Below are 19,500 nucleotides of genomic sequence, written 5' to 3' on the forward strand. Positions count from 1 at the left end.
AATCTTCAATAGCTTATTTCTAACCTCAGAGCCACCATAATTAAGAAACACATTTACCACACTATCAGGACCAGTGGCCTTATTATTTTTATTTTTCTCACTGTTTCCTGATCTTCTGTTAAAACTATGTCTACAGCATTTCTCAGTCTAAAAAGTATCAGATTACTAAGTAATTTGCTATTTGAAGAGACCAGACTAATGTCTCGTTAATTACCGCGCTCCCTCCTATCACCTTTCTTATAAAGTAATTGAGTTAAGGTTTTTCTAAAATCGCTAGGTACTTCCCCTTTTTCAAAAATCACATTCATAATCTTCAGTAACTTATTTCTATCCTCAGATCCACCATATTTAAGAAACTCATTTACCACACTATCAGCACCTGGATCCTTATTATTTTTCAATCCTTTTAGTACTGTCACAAATTCTTCCTCACAAAACAAATCTTCCTTCACATCCAAGGTATCACAAACTTTCTCATTTTCCTCTATATCTTTTCCTGTAACTGTTTCTTATTTTAGCATATTCTCAAAATGTTCCACCCATCTCTCTTAAACTTTTTCCTTATCATTAATTGTGGCCCTGTTCCTATCTTTAACTGGAACGAGTCCAGATTGACTACTCCCTCTCAATTTATTAAAATGCCAGTTAAATATTTTACTACTATGCTATTTAGCTGTATCTTCCAGATCCACAGCAATTTTATCCATTGCCTCTACTTCACACCTTCTTAGTTCATACCTCCGCTTTCTCCCCTTTCTTTACAATCCTTTTGTTTTCATATGATTTATAACTCAGACAATTTTTTACAAACCCTTACCCCTCACTATTAAACATAAAGCCTTTTCACTAATATTCCTAGCAACAGTCTTAACTTTCTACCCTAAGACATCGTCAGCAGCTTCACAAATTGTTTTTCTAAAATTATTCCAACCATCTTCCACATTGTCAAATTTTAAATTCTCAAGTTTAGCATTTAACTGTTCCTGGAAAGTTTCTCTCAAATTCTCATCCTGGAGGCTATCAACATCATAACATCCCGGGAGGTAGTTACCCTTCCGAAATTCAGCTCTAAATTAACCCTAGACACTACTAGATGGTGACGTTTACTTTTAACATCAATAACAAGACTCCTATATACCCTAGTATTATGTATTCATCCTGCCAGTCTGCGGTTTACTATAACATAATCAATAAGGTTTGCTGTCTTACCATCACGATAATACCATATCAACTTATGGGCCATTTTATGACCAAACACTGTATTCGTTGTAACTAGACCGTTATACCTAAAAAATTGCAAAAGTACGATGCCATCTATCCCAATTTCTACCGACCTGTGCGTTAAAATCTCCTAGTAAAAACACCATATTCCTACCTGGGACCCTGTCTATTTGCTCCTGTAGCTGTAAGCAAAACTAGATCTACGTTTCATGGGCAACGTGAGGTGTTACGGCAACCTTTGTTCCGCTTCGCCGAGGTGAAGTGTTGCGAGAGCAACACTTTGGTTTTATTTCCTCGCTTCGATTAAACGCTGAAGTTGTTAATCTGTAAGGATCTTAAAATAAATACAAGGTACACCAACTCGCAAACGTTGCAAACCCATCATTGCAACTAGCAAAAGTTGCAAAACCCTTCATCGCTGAAGATGACTGTAGCCTAACAGCCGATTATTACTTATAAATCCCCTAAATGCCTTACCACTGGAACTAAATTGGTCTTACCATCAAATACACCGGAAACAAATAATAGGGTACACCAACTAGCAAAAGTTGCGAGCCCCTCATTGCCGAAGATGATTATGAGCTATCAGCCGACTGTTGCTTAAAACTCTCCTATATGTCTCACAATTGGTATCGGCCTATTTTTGGTTTCAGCGTGTATCTTACAACTGAAGTTGTCAACCCCTTTAAATTTTCAAACTGGTATATCTCATGAAGGAATTCTTCTACCAAAAAAGGGATGATATATACTTTGATCAGCTTATCAGGAGCTATCGACTGCCGTCAAGAAAAAACTATCTGTCTTAGTTCAAAAACTGACTTTTTTTTGCCGTAGGCCAAGTTTCTAACGTCATCACTTAGAAAGGAGCAAAGGATAAACTCTGATTTCTTTAGCAATAAAAGAACTTTTAAAGTTTAAGAGGTACATCTGATACCATTTCTCCACCACAATTCCAAAGTGGGAAAACCGAATGATAAACTAAGCTGAAGTCACGAACAGAAATGGGTAGAAACAATACATGGCAGCACTTTCGGACCCGTGGGAAAATGCCACTTTTTTGTTTCTGTAAATTTTTCAATTTTTCACTCAAAGAAGATATATTGGTTGTGGGGCCAGGTAACTGCCATATATATTTATCACTTATAGATTTTACTCCATCTTCAATTTAAAATCGGTGCCTGGCTGCTTGCCTACTAGAACGGAGCTTTCCACTTGAAAGCAGAAACATGGTTTGATGAAACAAAAGCTTGACCGCATTACTTCAGATAGTTCTCTCTGACATAGGCTATAAAACTCCACTTCACTTCACACACTATAGGCTCTGGCTCAAGGACAAGCAAAAACCATCCTTTTTGGCCCCAGGCAAGAGTTCTACGAAGCTTTCCAAAATGCAAAGTCATATTCATCAATCCGGCCTAAAGTCCACACGTTCCATGAAAACCGCAGAGGTTAGGTCCTTACCACGTTCTAAAAATAAGCTGAAATTGGGATGCCAGAAAAAAAAGCGACAAAACCAAAGTGTTGCTCTCGTAACAAAATTCATCTGAGTCACTAGTATCTCCGTCAGTCGGTTCAACAGGGGCATATACTACTATAGCTGATACCCTGAACTTTTTAGTCATAAATTGAGCAATTAGTAGTCTATTATTATTACCTTCCCAGCTTAAACAAGACTTAGCAGCTGCCTTATTCATTATGAGCTCTACTCCCCGTCTATGTACCCCACCCTTCCTGCTTGAGTAAACAAATTCTATGCCATCTAATTTCATGCTTCTTACCCCTGGGATTATGAGTTTGGAGATGGGTAACATTAACCTTGACGAATATTATCTATTTAGAATCAGCATAATAATCTCAGAAGACAGATCAGTTAAAAAAACGCACTAGAACTTTTAATTACGGTTCAAATGCACCTTCTTTCGATCTTTTAGGACCATTATTTCGATAAAATCACCCCTGGGAAACATAAACAAACAAAAAACAACAACAAATAAACACAACTTTGTGATCTATCTTCTGACAAATAGCAAAATTTCACATTTTTACAGATAGGAGTTTGAAACTTCTGCAGTAGGGTTCTCTGTTGCGCGGAATCTGATGGTGTGATTTCCATTAAGATTCCTTATATTTTAGGGGGGGGGGGGTGTTTTTCCCCTATTTCAGAAACCAGGCATATTTCTTCAAGCTCTTAGCTTTTAATGGGTAAAACTAATCTTAACGAATATTATCTATTTAGAATCAGCATGATAATCTGATTCTTTTTTGTATCTATTGATATTAAAATCCCGTGTTTTAGAGTTTTGGTCACTATTGAATCGAACCACTCCTTACTTACAGTTCATTACCACGAACTGTTTGATTGATAAATTACAGTTGACTATTGGTGTCCATGATGTTTAGATTTTGAAAATCTCACATAGGGCACTGATTTTTCTGTTTTTTTGCCACTATCGTTTGCCCACTGAGCTGCTGAAATAGATGCCACTATCGTTTTTTGCCACTGAATTTTTGAATTTTTATGAATTTTTTGCCACTATCGTTTGCCCACTGAGCTGCAGAAATAGATGCAGAAAAAATTACGTTTGTCCGGCCCTTAAGCTCCAAAGTTCACTTATTGATTCTGTTGTCACTTATTGTTTTCTGTCTTATTATGAGGCTGAGAATCACCATTGCTTGGTTTTTGTTACTTAATAATTTTTTCTATTCTTCTTTTAATTTTTTGTTTTATCATACACCATATATTGTCAGTGTGATCTCAAAACATATTTGAGACCATGCAGCCGCTTTTGTTCTATAGCTATTTACATTGTATTATAATGAGTTTTCCCATTTATACCAGTATAAAACTTAACTATGTCTGTCTGTTTGTTTTTGGCAAATTGTTTAGCAAAACATATTTTACTACCAACAGTTTATTAAAAGCAATTATCATGACAATAGAACAATTGTGGTATGAAATGATTGTTAAACGTTTAAAAAAGAGAATTACAAAACATATAACCGATAAATTTAATTTATTTCCTTTTAATTGATTTTCAATTAGATTGCTTGATAGCTCTGAAGTGGCATTCGCATGCAGTTCCACCAAGGTTTCCCTAAAAACACTATGAAATATGTTCATATCTCAAATCTGAATAGAAAAAATTGTCTTTTTAAATTTTGTTAGTAAAAATTTCCTTTCTAAATTCTGAAAGAGAGAATTTTCATTTGTCCCTTTTCTTGTAAGTATTACTAACTATAATAAATTGTACAACAACAAAAGAGAGAATAATGAGGACTTTTAGTGAACCAACAAAACTTATTTGAATGTTTCGGCCCTATATCTAAGGGCCGTCTTCAGCAAAGAAAAAATAAAAAACAATAAAACACTTACAATAAAAGTTCTCAGTTAAAAATCCATTTGTTTTTATTTTAAAATAGCAAAAAACAAATGTATTTTTAACTGAGAACTTTTATTGTAAGTGTTTTATTGTTTTTTATTTTTTCTTTGCTGAAGACGGCCCTTAGATATAGGGCCGAAATATTCAAATAGGTTTTGTTGGTTCACTGTCTTGGGAAAAAAGTCCTCATTATTCTCTCTTTTGTTGTTGTATTATGGAAAGGCAGTGTGGTCTTCGTCATTATTTATAATAAATTGTACACAATAACTGTCATTACATATCTAAAAACCATAAAAAGAAAGAAAAAGAAGATTTTATATTATCATCGTGTATGTTTGGTTAACATTTTAAATTTCATCTTAATATCACTTTGCATTGATATTTAGAAGCTTTGTTCTTGATATTTAGTTCGCTAAATTCTCGATATACACTAAACGCAAGGTTGTTTAACATTTCCAGAAATTTTCGGGGTGGAGTTGAAGATAGTTCAGTCAAACAGAAAGAGAGTTTACTTCTCTATTCCTACTCTATTCTCTTTTTTCTTACTGGTTTAGTTTGTGACGCATTTTTGGACACCAGTCATACCATATCCTAATTTTTGGAGAGACAAAAAATCCCACTATTTCAAAATCTAACTGGTTATATAAGTAAAGAGTATTTTTACCTTATTATTTACACACCCCTAGGAAAACCTGACCTTTGAATGAATGGTAAGATTTTGAGATTTTCTTTCTTTATAAATAAACTCTATCATTATGCCTGAAATAAAAGGCAGATACAAACTATTTCCAACTATTTTTTTTTCAAACAAAATAGTGAAGCTGTGATATTGAGGAGGGGCTAATTACCTCTTTTAAATACAGAATATCCCGAGTGCTTACTAACTTACTTTCTCAATGGTGGGGTGACCAACATAGATAGAGGATCAGGCCTAAAGGGGCCCGTACTTCCATACCCCAGGTGGCTGAGCATCCTGAAGGACAGAGGGTTGCAGATTCCTGTGTTCTACTCACTCGGCTAGATGTGGCTTGCATCTGATTATATGGACAAATGATCGTCCAAAGGGTAGGCCAGGAGTCTCATTTCTATATATGAAGCACCAGCGGGAGTTTTCACCCAAGAATCTGGACAGGTAGTAGAGCAAACCTAAGGATTTAGTTTGTCTTGTGGAAGAGCAGGCAAACGACTCTTATAAGCATCCCTATACCACTGGAATTATGTCCAATATAGACCCCAAGTCGGGGAAGATAAAATAACAACTAATAGAAAATAATTAAAGATAAATGTGCATTTCTTGGATTGACTTTCAAAATTTAATATAACCTCTTGAGTAATTTTCTAAAACTTAATGGCACCCCTATTGCATAGACGGGGGCACGAGGACAGCCTGGGTTTACACGTAATGAATTGACAGATGAAGCAGCTAGGGATGATACATCAATGACTTGTTATATGAGCCTTTCATTCTTATCTCTCAGAGCTAGGAAATTAATTTTATTAGAGAATTTATTTGTAATTTTATTGATTATAGCAATTAAATGTAGTCATTAAAAGCAATTAAATTGTAATTAGCTTGATTAAAAATTAAATTGTAGCAATTAAAAGCAATCAAATGCAATTAAATTGCATTTGATTTCGAAACTGCGGCTTGCTTGCTTACATGGGAGCTTAAACAGAACCCTAGAACTTCTTTGGATTATCAATATGCTTCCCATAACCGCGTGAGAAAATTTTTGGAAACAGAAATTCAGACAGATTTTTGACAAGAAGTACTTGTTCAAACAATGGATTTAACATCATTAGCAGTTTTTTCACACTTGAATTATAGAGTTTCTAATGAAGAAATTTTTCTGACTTCTTGAACTAAACAGACCTTTAAAATGCATTTGAAATTCGCACCCAAATCATTGTGACCTTTAAAATGCATTTGAAATTCGTACCCAAATCATTGTAATTGTGGAATTCAGGCATCATCATTGCATTTTAGCCATGTACGTCGATTGGTCCAGTTGCTTCGAAATTTTAAGATTTCTTATAATTTTTTCTAAAATTCATGTAAATTTGTCAGCTTTTTCTACTAACTGGATATGACAACGTAGTGGGCCTTGCAGTAAAATAGTAAAACGCTCTTGCTTTAAAACAAAATATTTTCATTAGAAAAAAAAAACAATAAATAACAAAATTTGAAAAAAGTTGAATTTTTTAGTCTACATTAAAAAATTGAACAATACACACCCCCCCCTTTGCCACATACTCATGAATTTTCAACCCCTGGACTTTGTTGTAAAAGAAAAATTGTAGCTTTGAAAATGAGTTGTGGTCAAGCTCTATTTCAATCTATTTCAGGCAATAAGATCGAGCTAAACAAAAAATGAAAACGTAGAAAAAAATGAAAGTCATGGGAAAACCAGAAATAATAGCATGGAAAAATTGAATATGTCGTGGGAAAGCCAAAAAAAATAACATGAAAAAATTGAAAATGTCGTATAAAAACCAAAAATAATAACGGGGAAGAATTCAAAATGTAGTGGAAAAAACAAAAATAATAACGTGGAAAAAATGAAAAAGTCACGAAAAAACATAAATAATAAAATGGAAAAAAATAACATTAAAAAAAAATGAAAATATCGTGGAAAAACCAAAAAATAAAAAAAGGTGGAAAAATCGAAAATGTCGTGGAAGAACCAAAAATAATAACATGGAAAAATTGAAAATGTCAACAAAAATAATAACTAGGAAAAATTGCAAATGTTGTAGAAAAAATACCAACAAAAATAATAACGTTGAAAAATTAAAAATATTTTGGAAAAAAATAGTAACGTGGACAAAATATCCAGATTAGCTCTTATTTAATACTCATCGACTTACCAGAGACTTCGGGGACTTCCCAGGCTATAATTGCAAAATTCTCATCGGTCTCTGTAACCGTACTGATATTAGAGGGACATTTTAGCTGCGGCGGAGTGACATCTGAAAAAATAAATCTCATTTAATTGTGTACACGGTGCCTGGAAAAGACACGGGGTCTGTCCCTGAAGGATGTTATTATTAAATAGACTTGATTACTAGTTATTACCCTCATATTTAAATGTTTCGCTCATATCTGAAAATTTAAACCCGTTTGACCCTCTGTATACTCATAATAAAGCAAACAAGTTAGCCTTTTAATGATTTATGCACATATAATACACAAAAATACACCAAATGTTTTAATATCTGTTTTTAGCATTTTTTTTTCTCTTGGAAATTACTGGTATCGCCACGTACTAGATTGCGTTAGAGCCTCTGTGGTCATATTACACTAGCTTCTGCAGTTCGCACTATTTTAGAATTAAATTAAAAAACAAGTTTTTTTTAATTGAAAGTAAGGAGCGACATTAAAACTTAAAACGAACAGAAATTATTCCGTATATGAAAGGGGCTGGCCCCGCTCTTTACGCTCAAGCTTGCCTCTTTCTCACAATTCTGATTTATAAAACCATAAAAAACTTTAGCATGAAGAACAGGGCGTTGAGGAGGGGGCAGACCCTTTCATATACGGTTTTAGTGTCGCTCCTTACTTTCAGTTGCAAAAGCTTTTTTTTTGTTTAATTTCTGAGCGTTTTTGAATTAATGCAAGTTTGAATTTGGCTCACCGTACTTGAATAACTAGAACGAAATTGTCATATTAATTTTACTTTTTATAAACTAATAATAACCTTATAATAGCCTAAGTTTGATTTTTGTCTCCGTTGTTTAAGAATGAATCCTGAATCACAAAGGCTATCTAATTAGAATAATAGCTTCTTTTAAAAGTTAAAAAAGAAACTTTAGCGTAAGAGCGAGCTACTGGGTAGAGGCAACCCATGTCATATACGTAATATTTTCTCTTCGTTTCAAGTTTTAATGTCGCCTCTTACTTTCAGTTGAAAAAACTTGTTTTTTTATTTAATTGCTAATCGTTTTTTAAATAATGTCAGGAAATCCAGCTACCTCTCAAATGAAAACTCCCATCCCTAACAAGAAATTTTTCGATGGAAAGATTCTCCCATGTAACTTAAATTAGCGAAATTTCCGGAACCAATTTTATAAGGCATAGTAACAAAACGGCCAAAGAGGCCGAAACTATTTTTCTTAAAATGAGAGTCACAAGTTGAGCCATTCTTAAATGACTGAAATAAATGAAAGAAATGACCTATAAAAGATATACCTAGTAATTTATGTTCATTTTAAGTTTTCCTTACTTTCAGTTGGAAAAAAAATGTTTTTTATTTATTTAATAACAAGCACAAGCCGAACACATACAATATCTTTGGTATGTTATCACATAAAAATCATAGTTATGAAGCTGCTTAAGGTAAAATTAAATGCTACGATTGGCCAGAAAATAAGACAAAAAATTAGTGCTTGTATCGGCCATTATTTCGCAAAATTCAAACTTTAGCGTAAGGAGCTAGGTATTGACAAGGGGGTGAACTCCCTCATATACGTAATATGACAGGTTCTTCCCCTCGTCAAAACCTCGCTCTTTACGTCAAAGTTCAAATTTTGTTCCAATTCTTTAAGAATGACACCCTGAATTACAAAAGCCATTTAATTAGAATAAATAGCTCTTTTAAAATTACTAAAAATACTTTAGCGTAAACAGCGAGGTATTGACAAGGGGACGAATCCCCTAATATACGTAATAATTTCTGTTCGTTTTAAGTTTTAATATTATTCCATGGAAAATTCCTCCTTTAATGAAAAAATCCTCCATGGAAAGATCCTCCCACGTAACTCGATCCCCCCACCAGAAAAAACTTGAAAACATCTGTATACATATCAATAACAATTACTTTGTGTAAACAATGGGTGAAGTTCATAACTTGCAGCCCTTTCCCTGGGGACTGTGGGGGATTAAGTCGTCCACAAAGACATAGCTATTAGGTATTTCGACTATGCTGAACAGAATGACTATCTGAAAAAATTGATCTGGTGATTTTGGGAAAAAATGAGCGTTGGAGGGGGCATAGTTGCCCTCCAGCAATTGGGTCACTTAAAAAGGATACTAGAACTTTTAATTTCCGTTTGAACGAGTTCACTTGCAAAATTCAAGGACCACGGGGTCGATACGATCACACCTGGTGGAAAAAAAACAAACAAACACACATCCGCGATTTTACTTCTGGCAAAAATAAAAAATTACACGTTTGTGCAGATAGGAGCTTCAAACCTCTACAGTAGGGTTCTCTAATACGCTGAATCTGATGGTGTGATTTTCATTAGGATTTTATGACAATTATGGGGTGTTTTCTCCTTTTTTTGAAAATAAGGCAAATTTTCTCAGGTTCTTCATTTTTGTTGCGTAGGACTAAACTTGATGAACTAGGACTAAACTTGTATATTTAAAATCATTATACAAACCCAATTCTTTTGATGTATCTATTGGTATCAAAATTCTTTTTTTTTATAGTCACAGTTACTATTGAGCCGGGTTGCTCCATATTTATAGTTCGTTACCACGAGCGATTTGATTACAATGAAGTGACGTTTATTTTTAACATGCAACGTTATTTTAACTTACGCGATTTTGAAGGCGGGAAAAGTAGAAGTGCATAAATAAAGACAAAATTACGAAAAATAAAAATGGAACGTAACAAAGAAAAACGAAATAATACAAGCATAGTGATATACGAATAAAATAATATAAGAACAAGGTAAGTTAAGAATAATGAAAAAATATAGAATTAATATCGAATTATAAATAGAACTATTTTATAGTCACCTATAATCATTACTTCGTCTTCATTTGTTCCGAATCTATGTGACTTAGTCACCTTATAATTAATTTTCGAACTAATTCTTGCATGCCTGAATTCTCAAATTCTCAAAAATTCTTTCAAAAGCTTCGAAAAATTCTTCAAAAAAGCTTAGTGATTATAGAAAAAAGTCACAAAAGAGAATCACTGTGATACTTGTGATACCAGACCGTTCATGATCTGGTAAGCTCGCAGTCCAAAACATTAAGCTTTAATAAACGATAACCAATCACTAGTGATCACAGTGATCCAATCACAGTGATCGCAATCACTAGCATATCTAACTTTAAAAACGGAAGTTTGAAAACAATATGATCTACTATGTTAGAGACTTACAAGAAATTGTTTTTTCTGCTGATTCAATCAAAAGTTATTTAAATAAGTCGTATTACCTAATTTAATATATAGAGAAAAAATACTTCCCAAAAGTATACAATCTTTACACAAAATTCATCATCAGCTAATAATGTCTGAGACATCTAGAAATGAGGGTTCAGCCTTCTTAAAGAAAACAGAATTTTGAATATTTCCTGAGAAGGATAGCTACAAACTGTCCTTTATTGTTTCTTTTCTTTCAAAGGGGGTTTTATCCCACTACTGACGATAAAACTATAAGTAGGTTCAACTGAACGGACATTTTGATTCTTAGAACTCTTTCCAATACGCAAAAAAGATTGCGCCCGCAACAAAGTTACATTTTTGGTGACATTACACAACAATATGACAATTTTGACACACATAAGGCGTAAAAGCTATCACAGGAAAATCACAAGACAGCCAACAAGTCCAAAACTACCAAAAGACTGTATAAACATTCCACTTTCTGAGGACACATTCACTTTGCGTGAAACCATATGTTTTTCAAGGTCGAAACTCAAGTCAAAAGCAAGTTTAAAGCTGATGTTCTGTCTCAGCCTAAGGAACTTATTGTTTATTTTGGGATGAAATCCTTGCTTATAAATACGATTTCGGGACATTTTTCTGTTTTTAGATTTTTGTGGTCTTAGCATGTTATTCTCCATATTTTTCTGACCATTTTACTCCTAAAAAGTATTTGCGTTGTACTCAATTGTAGAACAACTATTTTACAAGGAGGAGGGGAAATTACCTTTTTCTTGTAACCCGATACACATGTTTCAGCCAATATTTCCAATCCTCAAGATTAGAATTCAGAACCCTTAGTGTAAAAGTCACTCGCATATATTCCTTGATGTTAATTAGTCTAGCGAGAAAACCTCATTAGTACTCTGTTCCAATTCTTTTAGCATAAATTTCAGATATGCTTCAACTTCGTTTCTATCCTAGTTTTTTCGCAATTTTTTGGGAGATAAGAGGAATATCAGTATTCCGACTTCAAAATTATATTCGGATAATTTTTATAAAGAATTCTTCTTGACAAAAATCCTCACAGGCATTCAACTCGTAGAACTCAAACAAAAATTCTTTTTTTTTCGGAAAATCCTGATAAACTCGAACTCCTAATTCTCGTCTTTGTTTCCTTAGACAAGAAAAATGGATATATCTTGACACATATCTTCGTCAGCATTCAGTTCTTATAATCTGAGAACAAATTTCCTTATTCAGAAAATCTCGACATAATCTAATTCTTAATTTTATTTATTTATTTTTTGTTTCTTTTCAAAGACAAACAATTACAAATGTGGTATAAAACTTGCCATCGACATGAATTGACCTACAGCTATCAATTATTGCTAACATGTAGGACTTCTTACTAAAATGAGGCTGTGGGTTCAACTACTAACAGTGACAAGTTTTTTTATAGAACTGGCTTTCGTTATCAAACAGTTCGTGGTAACGAACTGTAGGAAGAAGCGACCCGGCTCAATAGTAAACGAAACTCTAAAAAACGGAATTTTTATACTAAAAGATACATCAAAAGAATCAAATTTTCATGCTGATTTTAAATATTTAAGTTTCATCAAGTTTAGTCTTTGTCATCAAAAGCTACGAGCATGAGAAAATTTGCCTTATTTTGGCAAAACGGAGGAAACACCCCCTAAAAGTCATAGAATCTTAACGAAAATCACACCATCGCATTCAGCGTATTAGAGAGCCCTGTCGCAAAAATTTCAAGCTCCTATCTACAAAAATGTGGAATTTCGTATTTTTTGCCAGAAGACAGATCACGGGTGCGTCTTTATTAGTTTTTTTTTTTTTTCAGGGATCAAGTGGTCCTAAATGTCGCAAGAGGACTCATTCTAACGGAAATAAAGTTCTAGTGGCCCTTTTAAGTAACAAAAAAAATTTGAGGGGGCTATGAGGGAGGATCTTTCCTTAGAAGAATATGTCATGGGGGAAGAGAAATTCAATGAAAAGGGCGAAGGATTTTCTAGCATTACTATAAAAAAAACAATGAAAAAATAAACATGAAAAAGTTTCTTCAATTGAAAGTAAGGAGTAGCATTAAAACTTAAAATGAACAGAGATTATTACGCATATGAGGGGTTCTAAAAATACTTTAGCATAAAGAGCGAGGTATTTAGGGGGAGATAAATACCTCGCTCTCTATGCTAAAGTATTTTTAAGTAATTTCAACTATTTATTCTACGGCCTTTCTGAGTCAGGGGTCATTCTCAAAGAACTGGGACAAAATCTAAGATTTATTGTAAAGAGCGAGGTATTAACGAGGGGACAAACCCCCTCATATACATAATAAAAATATAAGAATATGAAAGTTTCTTACGCACCGTAAGTTAATTGTCAAGTAACGTATATTTTTTACTAATAAAAAAGTTCGTTAAAAATTCAAAGTTTTAGTTGCCTTTTTAAGTAACCGAAAAATTGGAGGGCAACTAGGCCTTCTTCCCCACCCCTTATTTCTCAAAATCGTCTGATCGAAACTAAGAGAAAGCCATTTAGCCAAAAAAGAATTAATATGCAAATTTCATTTTAATAATTTATGTGCGGAGAGCCAAAATCAAACATGCATTAATTCAAAAACGTTCAGAAATTAAATAAAAAAAAACTTGTTTTTTTTTAACCGAAAGTAAGGAGCGACGTTAAAACTTAAAACGAACAGAAATTACTCCGTATATGAAATGGGTTGTCCCCTCCTCAACGCCTCGCTCTTTACGCTAAAGTTTGACTCTTTGCCACAATTTTACTTTTTAAAACAATTAAAAACTTTAGCGTAAAGAGCGAGGCGTTGAGGAGGGTACAACCCATTTCATATACGGAGTAGTTTCTGTTCGTTTTAAGTTTTAATGTCGCTCCTTACTTTCAGTTAAAAAAAACAAGTTTTTTTTTTTAAATTCGCTATGAAGGTCGAAAGCCTTACTATATATTTTTTATTTGCCAGGATCAATCATATTTGCCAAATGTGCAGACTGGATTTCAGTAAATTTACTATTGTATATATTATACTATCTATGTTGTAGTGTTTTTGTATTACTATTACTTATTGTATATACTATGTATTTTCTATTCCCTTTGTCGTTAGAAACACCCATTATATTATAAAAAATTCAATTTACTAAAATCAAAAATGTATTTCTCGTATATAATTTTCTTGTTTTAGGTAAAAGCACAAATGATGTTCTGGTTTTTAGAAACCAGAGGGGAGAGGGGGCATCCCTACTCCTGTTTCTGTTAAATTGTGTTCGTTTTGAGTTGGACTTATTTTTGTGATTTCTGCTCGTTTTGGGTATTTTTATTTGATGAGAAGGCCTTACCTTGATTTTTCGCTTGAATTAATACTTGACTTTATTTGACTTTATTTTAGTGTTTATCAATATGAATGAAGATTTTGGCCTACTACTTATATTTTTAACAAAATTTTGCAACACATTTTAACAATAGTTGCTTTGTATTAATGGGTAAGAGGATTAATTGTATTAATGGGTAATTTATATTAAATAAATTGGTTAGAATCTGAAAAGCATATAGAGTTCTATAGAGCTGACGGAATTCTGAACTCTGTCAAGTTACAACCTTTTGACAACACAAATACACTTTTTTGACAATTAGTTGAGCATCCCATTCAACATGCACTGAACGTTTTAACTTAATACCCTAAACCGTTCCATAGATTTTGCGGATACGCCTTATTGACAAACTTGGATGTACAATTATTTTTTATTTAGTTTAACACCCCCAACAACCTGTCCCGGAAGTTCAAATATAATACGCTTAGCTTTTCCTGGAGTATTGTACAGATGCTTTCTTAACGATCTGGATGCACATAGCATTGATCTTAGTTTTACTTTGATTCAGTTTTACATCCCCCTCAATGTTCCGTGAAACTTTCAACTTAATAACCTATTCAATTTTTTAGATATTTTATTTATGCCATTTTGACAATCTGGATGCACTTACACTCTTTTGGTTTAGTTCAACTGTAGTAGTAGCAGTCATAGCAGTAGTAGTATCAATGTCAGCAGTAGTAGTAGTAGTAGTAATTGTAATAGTAAGAGAAGTAGCCTAGTAGTAGCAGCAGTAGCAGCAGTAGTCACAGTGGTAGTACTAGAAGTCACAGTGGTAGTACTGGTAGTCACAGTCACAAGTAATCACAGTCCCAAGTAGTCACAGTCGCGATTAATTGCAGTTGCAGTCACAAGTAGTTGCTGTCGCAATTAGTTGCTGCAGTCACAGCAGTGATTAGTTGCAGATGTGGCCGCAACTAGTCGCAGTTGCAAGTAGTCTGAGTCGCAATTAGTCTCACTAGTGAATATTCACAGTCACCAGTAGTCGCAGTTGCAAGTAGTCTCAGTCACAGTCAAAAGCAGTGGCAAACAGTTAAAAGTTGCCGCAATCGCAGTAACAAGCAGTCACAGTCGCAGTTGGTAGCAGTCGCGGTTGCAAGTAGTCTGAGTCGCAATTAGTCTCACTAGTGAATATTCACAGTCACCAGTAGTCGCAGTTGCAAGTAGTCCCAGTCACAGTCACAAGCAGTAGCAAACAGTTAAAAGTTGCCGCAATCGCAGTAACAAGTAGTCACAGTCGCAGTTGCTAGCAGTCGCGGTTGCAAGTAGTCTGAGTCGCAATTAGTCTCACTAGTGAGTATTCACAGTCACCAGTAGTCGCAGTTGCAAGTAGTCCCAGTCACAGTCACAATCAGTGGCAAACAGTTAAAAGTTGCCGCAATGGCAGTAACAAGTAGTCACATTCGCAGTTGGTAGCAGTCGCGGTTGCAAGTAGTCACAGCTTCAGTTGCAAGTAGTCACAGTCGCAAATAATCGCAGTCGCAGTCATAAGTAGTTGTAGTAGCATTAGTAGTAATAGTATAAGTAGTAGTAACAATAGTAGCGATAGTAGTAATAGTAGAGGCGATAGTAGTAGTAGTAGTAGTAGTAGTAGTATTAGTGGTAGTGATAGTAGTAGCAGAAGCAGTAGTAGTCCGTATTAGTAGCAGTAGTAGTAGTGCTAGTAGTAGTAGTTACAGTAGAAGCCCTGAAAGTTCCAATTTAATGCCCTCAGCCGTTCATGAGATATTGCTGATGTGCCCATTTTACAACCTGCATACACGTGTTTTATTTAGTTAAGCTTCCACCTCAATATTCCCTTATTTTTCACCTTAATGCCCTTAGCTATCCCAGAGACATTGCAAACACGTCCTTTTGATAACTGGATGCACATAATTTCTTTTGATTTGGTTCAACTTCCCCCCCCCCAGCATGACATAAAAGTTTCAACCTAATACCCTTAAAAGTTACAACGTAATACCCTAAGCTATTTCTAGGATATTACAGAGACGTTCTTTTGACAACCTCCATGCATATAGTGCTTTTGATTTAGTTTTGCACCCCCTCAACTTCCTCAAGATGTTTCGACTTAATACCCTACTCCGTTCCTGAGATACAGCATCTATGCTATTTTGACAACCTGAATGCACTTAAGCTCTTTTGATTTATCAATTTCCAATTAATTGAAGACCTTCCAAAGTTTCTACGACCATTGGTTCGTTGCAGTCCTCCCTTTAGAAGAAAAAAGAACAACAACAAAAAAATTAAATAACAGATAGAGCCTAATTAGCTCTTCACTTAGACAGCGCCATCATCCACCGTCTAACACAACTGCGCAACCTCATTCTTCATCCCAATCTACTTAAGCTTCTCTCTTTACACCCTTTCAAGAAGTTCCATTAAACCCTTTCTTACAACCCTAGTTCCACCCCATTCGGGGATGAGCTGCTTTTCGTTTTGCCCTAGATGGATGGTCGAAAAGAACAATGTTTGGAAATCTGTCATATTTGAGCCAATCTATTAAATTCGAATCAAGAAAGTTGTTTATCCCGTTGCTCAATGAACGGAACGAATCTTTTTCGAAGCTGAAATGTGCAGAAACTTTTTGATACAGGCACTTAAAACTTCACCAATATTTGGAATCTTACCAATACATTTCGTTGGCAATGTGTGGTCAGTCCACTTCCCTCTATTGCCACATGTTTTCAATGGAAGGCCACGAAGCTCATAACCGGAATTGCATTCTATGTGGCATTTTTCGCCATATTTGTTTTTACCTTCAGTACACCGAGCCGGGGATATGGTACCATTGACCAAGAGTCGTAATGGCTGGCATAAAATAGCTGAAAAGAGTTATATAAATAAAAATGCAGAATAATAAAACAAAAAACTTTACTAAAGAGTCAAAATATTATTTGTTTTAATACACGAGAAGAAAAATAACAGTTCATCCAGTTTCAAAGGACTTTAAGACAGGGCCGTCAATTTGACGCAAGGAGATTCCCTCCGTCAATTTTTTTTTTGCTACCCTTCTTATATTTTCAATTTTTTTTTTAATTTCCACTGAAAATACTTTTTCCTATATTTTCACTAGAAAATTTAAAACAAAAGAACAATGTTTCCCCCCTCCTTTCCCGTAGATCCACAAAAATATGATTCGATATATTTGCATGAATTGACATTGCTTGTTTTAGAATTTATTCTGAACTGGGACACGAAGCTACACAAAAAAATTAATCGTGTGAAATGTAGATAAGCTATGATAAATAAAAAACTGTTAAAAGACTGAAATTTCAAAGGGAATGGGACAGGGTGTAATTTGCTATAGGTTAGGGAGCAACTGCCCCTCCCAGACCTAGGTTTGCCCCTCCCCCAGACCTCGGTTTGCTCCCAGCATCAAGTCATGGCTAGTTGTAAAAAAAGCCAAGACAGATAGTCCAATTGAATGAGAAGAAAAACCTGGTATTAATTCCCCCCTCATTAGGATTGTATAAAAAGGAGGTTAGTTCAGTTGGAGGTTTGATTGACGAGGAGGACAAGGAGGAGGTTTGATTAACGTTGGTTAAGATATTAAAATTAATCTTTTTATTTGACAGAGAAGATGACATTCTTAAATGCAAGGGCTTAATTTTCTATGGGGCAAGGGGAGCAACTATCCCCCCCCCCAGCTGAAATTTGGTTTGTTCAAAAATCTTGTCAAAACTAAGATAACCCTGCATAATTCAAGCATCCACAGAAACAGGTCAGTTTTCTTTAGTATATCTTTACCTTTATGGTTCTAAATGGCTCATTTTTCTGTTTTCACTGTCATTTCCGCATGATTTGGAAAATAGGCTCCAACTTTGACCCCCCCCCCAGAATTTTGACGAAATTACACCACTGGAGAGGGAGAAGTTAAAAAACACTTTTGGAAATTTGGAGCTGTATAAGTGTTCAGTTCTACCAGCAATATCAGGTAAGAATGAATTTTGACGTCAAATTTTCGGTTTTGTAGCTCTCCTTGGAATAAAAATCGAAGACATAGCAAATTATAAAAACAATTGAGGACTATGCATTATTACTGTAAGTATTTTGAGAACCAAATAAGATATAGGGAAATGGAATGAATAAATACATAAAGTAAACCCAATTTAAAGGGCTGAGCTACAAATCTCACTTCCCCAATAGTATCAGATAACCTTTTTGAGTTACGACAACTGACTTGCTCACCGTAAATACAAAAGCACTGCACTGATAATCCCACACTAATTTGTTCAACGCTACTTAAACGCACGGCCAAATACGACTTCTCAGTTCGACTTTACTTGGAGCTTTTAATTTCGGTACCACCCATCAATTTTAACCGAATCTTTATAATCTAATTCCATCCAATTTTCTCCGGCCCATCTATAACTCTCCCGCTATATATATATATATATATATATATATATATATATATATATATATATATATATATATATATATATATATATATATATATATATATATATATATATATATATATATATATATATATATATATATATATATATATATATATATATATATAAATATATATAAAGCCGTCCTGGCTGAGTTGTTGGCGGGCTGGCGTGGGAATTCTTTGTCCAAGGGCCACGGGTTCAATCCCAGTAGTGACCAGTTATTTAGTTTGGGACGGGGGTCAGTGGCTTGAATCTGTAAGCTCAGCCAGAGTCAACCGAGCTCTAAATGGGTACCTGGAAAATCTGGGGAAGGTAAGCAGGAAGGGTGTGTGAAAGCACAGGAAGGTTGGCCCCCAGCCCCAATTGCACTTCCTGGCTGAAGGGCCATGAAATGGAGATCAGCACCGCCGTTTGGACCTTGATGGTCTAGTGCCGTCTTACTTACTTACTTTTTTACTTTTTTACTTTTTTACTATATATATATATATATAGTATATATATATATATATATATATATATATATATATATATATATATATATATATATATATATATATATATATATATACATATATATATATATATATATATATATATATATATATATATATATATATATATATATATATATATATATATATATATATATATATATATATATATATATATATATATATATATAGTTGGCGGGCTTCTCACGCCAGCCCGCCAACCACTCAGCCAGAACGGCTTTATATATATATATATATATATATATATATATATATATATATATATATATATATATATATATATATATATATATATATATATATATATATATATATATATATATATATATATAGCGGGAGAGTTATAGATGGGCCGGAGAAAATTGGAAGGAATTAGATTATAAAAATTCGGTTAAAATTGATGGGTGGTACCGATATATATATTATATATATATATATATATATATATATATATATATATATATATATATATATATATATAT

General features: G+C 34.0%; 1 protein-coding gene across 1 annotated transcript in view; it reads right to left on the reverse strand.

Moving 5' to 3' along the window:
* Window positions 1-19,500, reverse strand: part of LOC136033354 (sushi, von Willebrand factor type A, EGF and pentraxin domain-containing protein 1-like) — a 306,644-nt gene that overhangs the window by 175,028 nt on the left and 112,116 nt on the right. Inside the window, exons 8-9 of the mRNA XM_065714145.1 lie at window positions 16,731-16,925; window positions 7,470-7,571 (exon numbers count right to left, since the gene is read on the reverse strand). Coding sequence (XP_065570217.1) covers window positions 7,470-7,571; window positions 16,731-16,925 — 297 coding nt within the window. The remainder of the gene's footprint in view (window positions 1-7,469; window positions 7,572-16,730; window positions 16,926-19,500) is intronic.

The sequence above is a fragment of the Artemia franciscana genome, chromosome 11 (assembly GCF_032884065.1).
Source record: "Artemia franciscana chromosome 11, ASM3288406v1, whole genome shotgun sequence".
NCBI classification, from domain to species: domain Eukaryota; kingdom Metazoa; phylum Arthropoda; class Branchiopoda; order Anostraca; family Artemiidae; genus Artemia; species Artemia franciscana.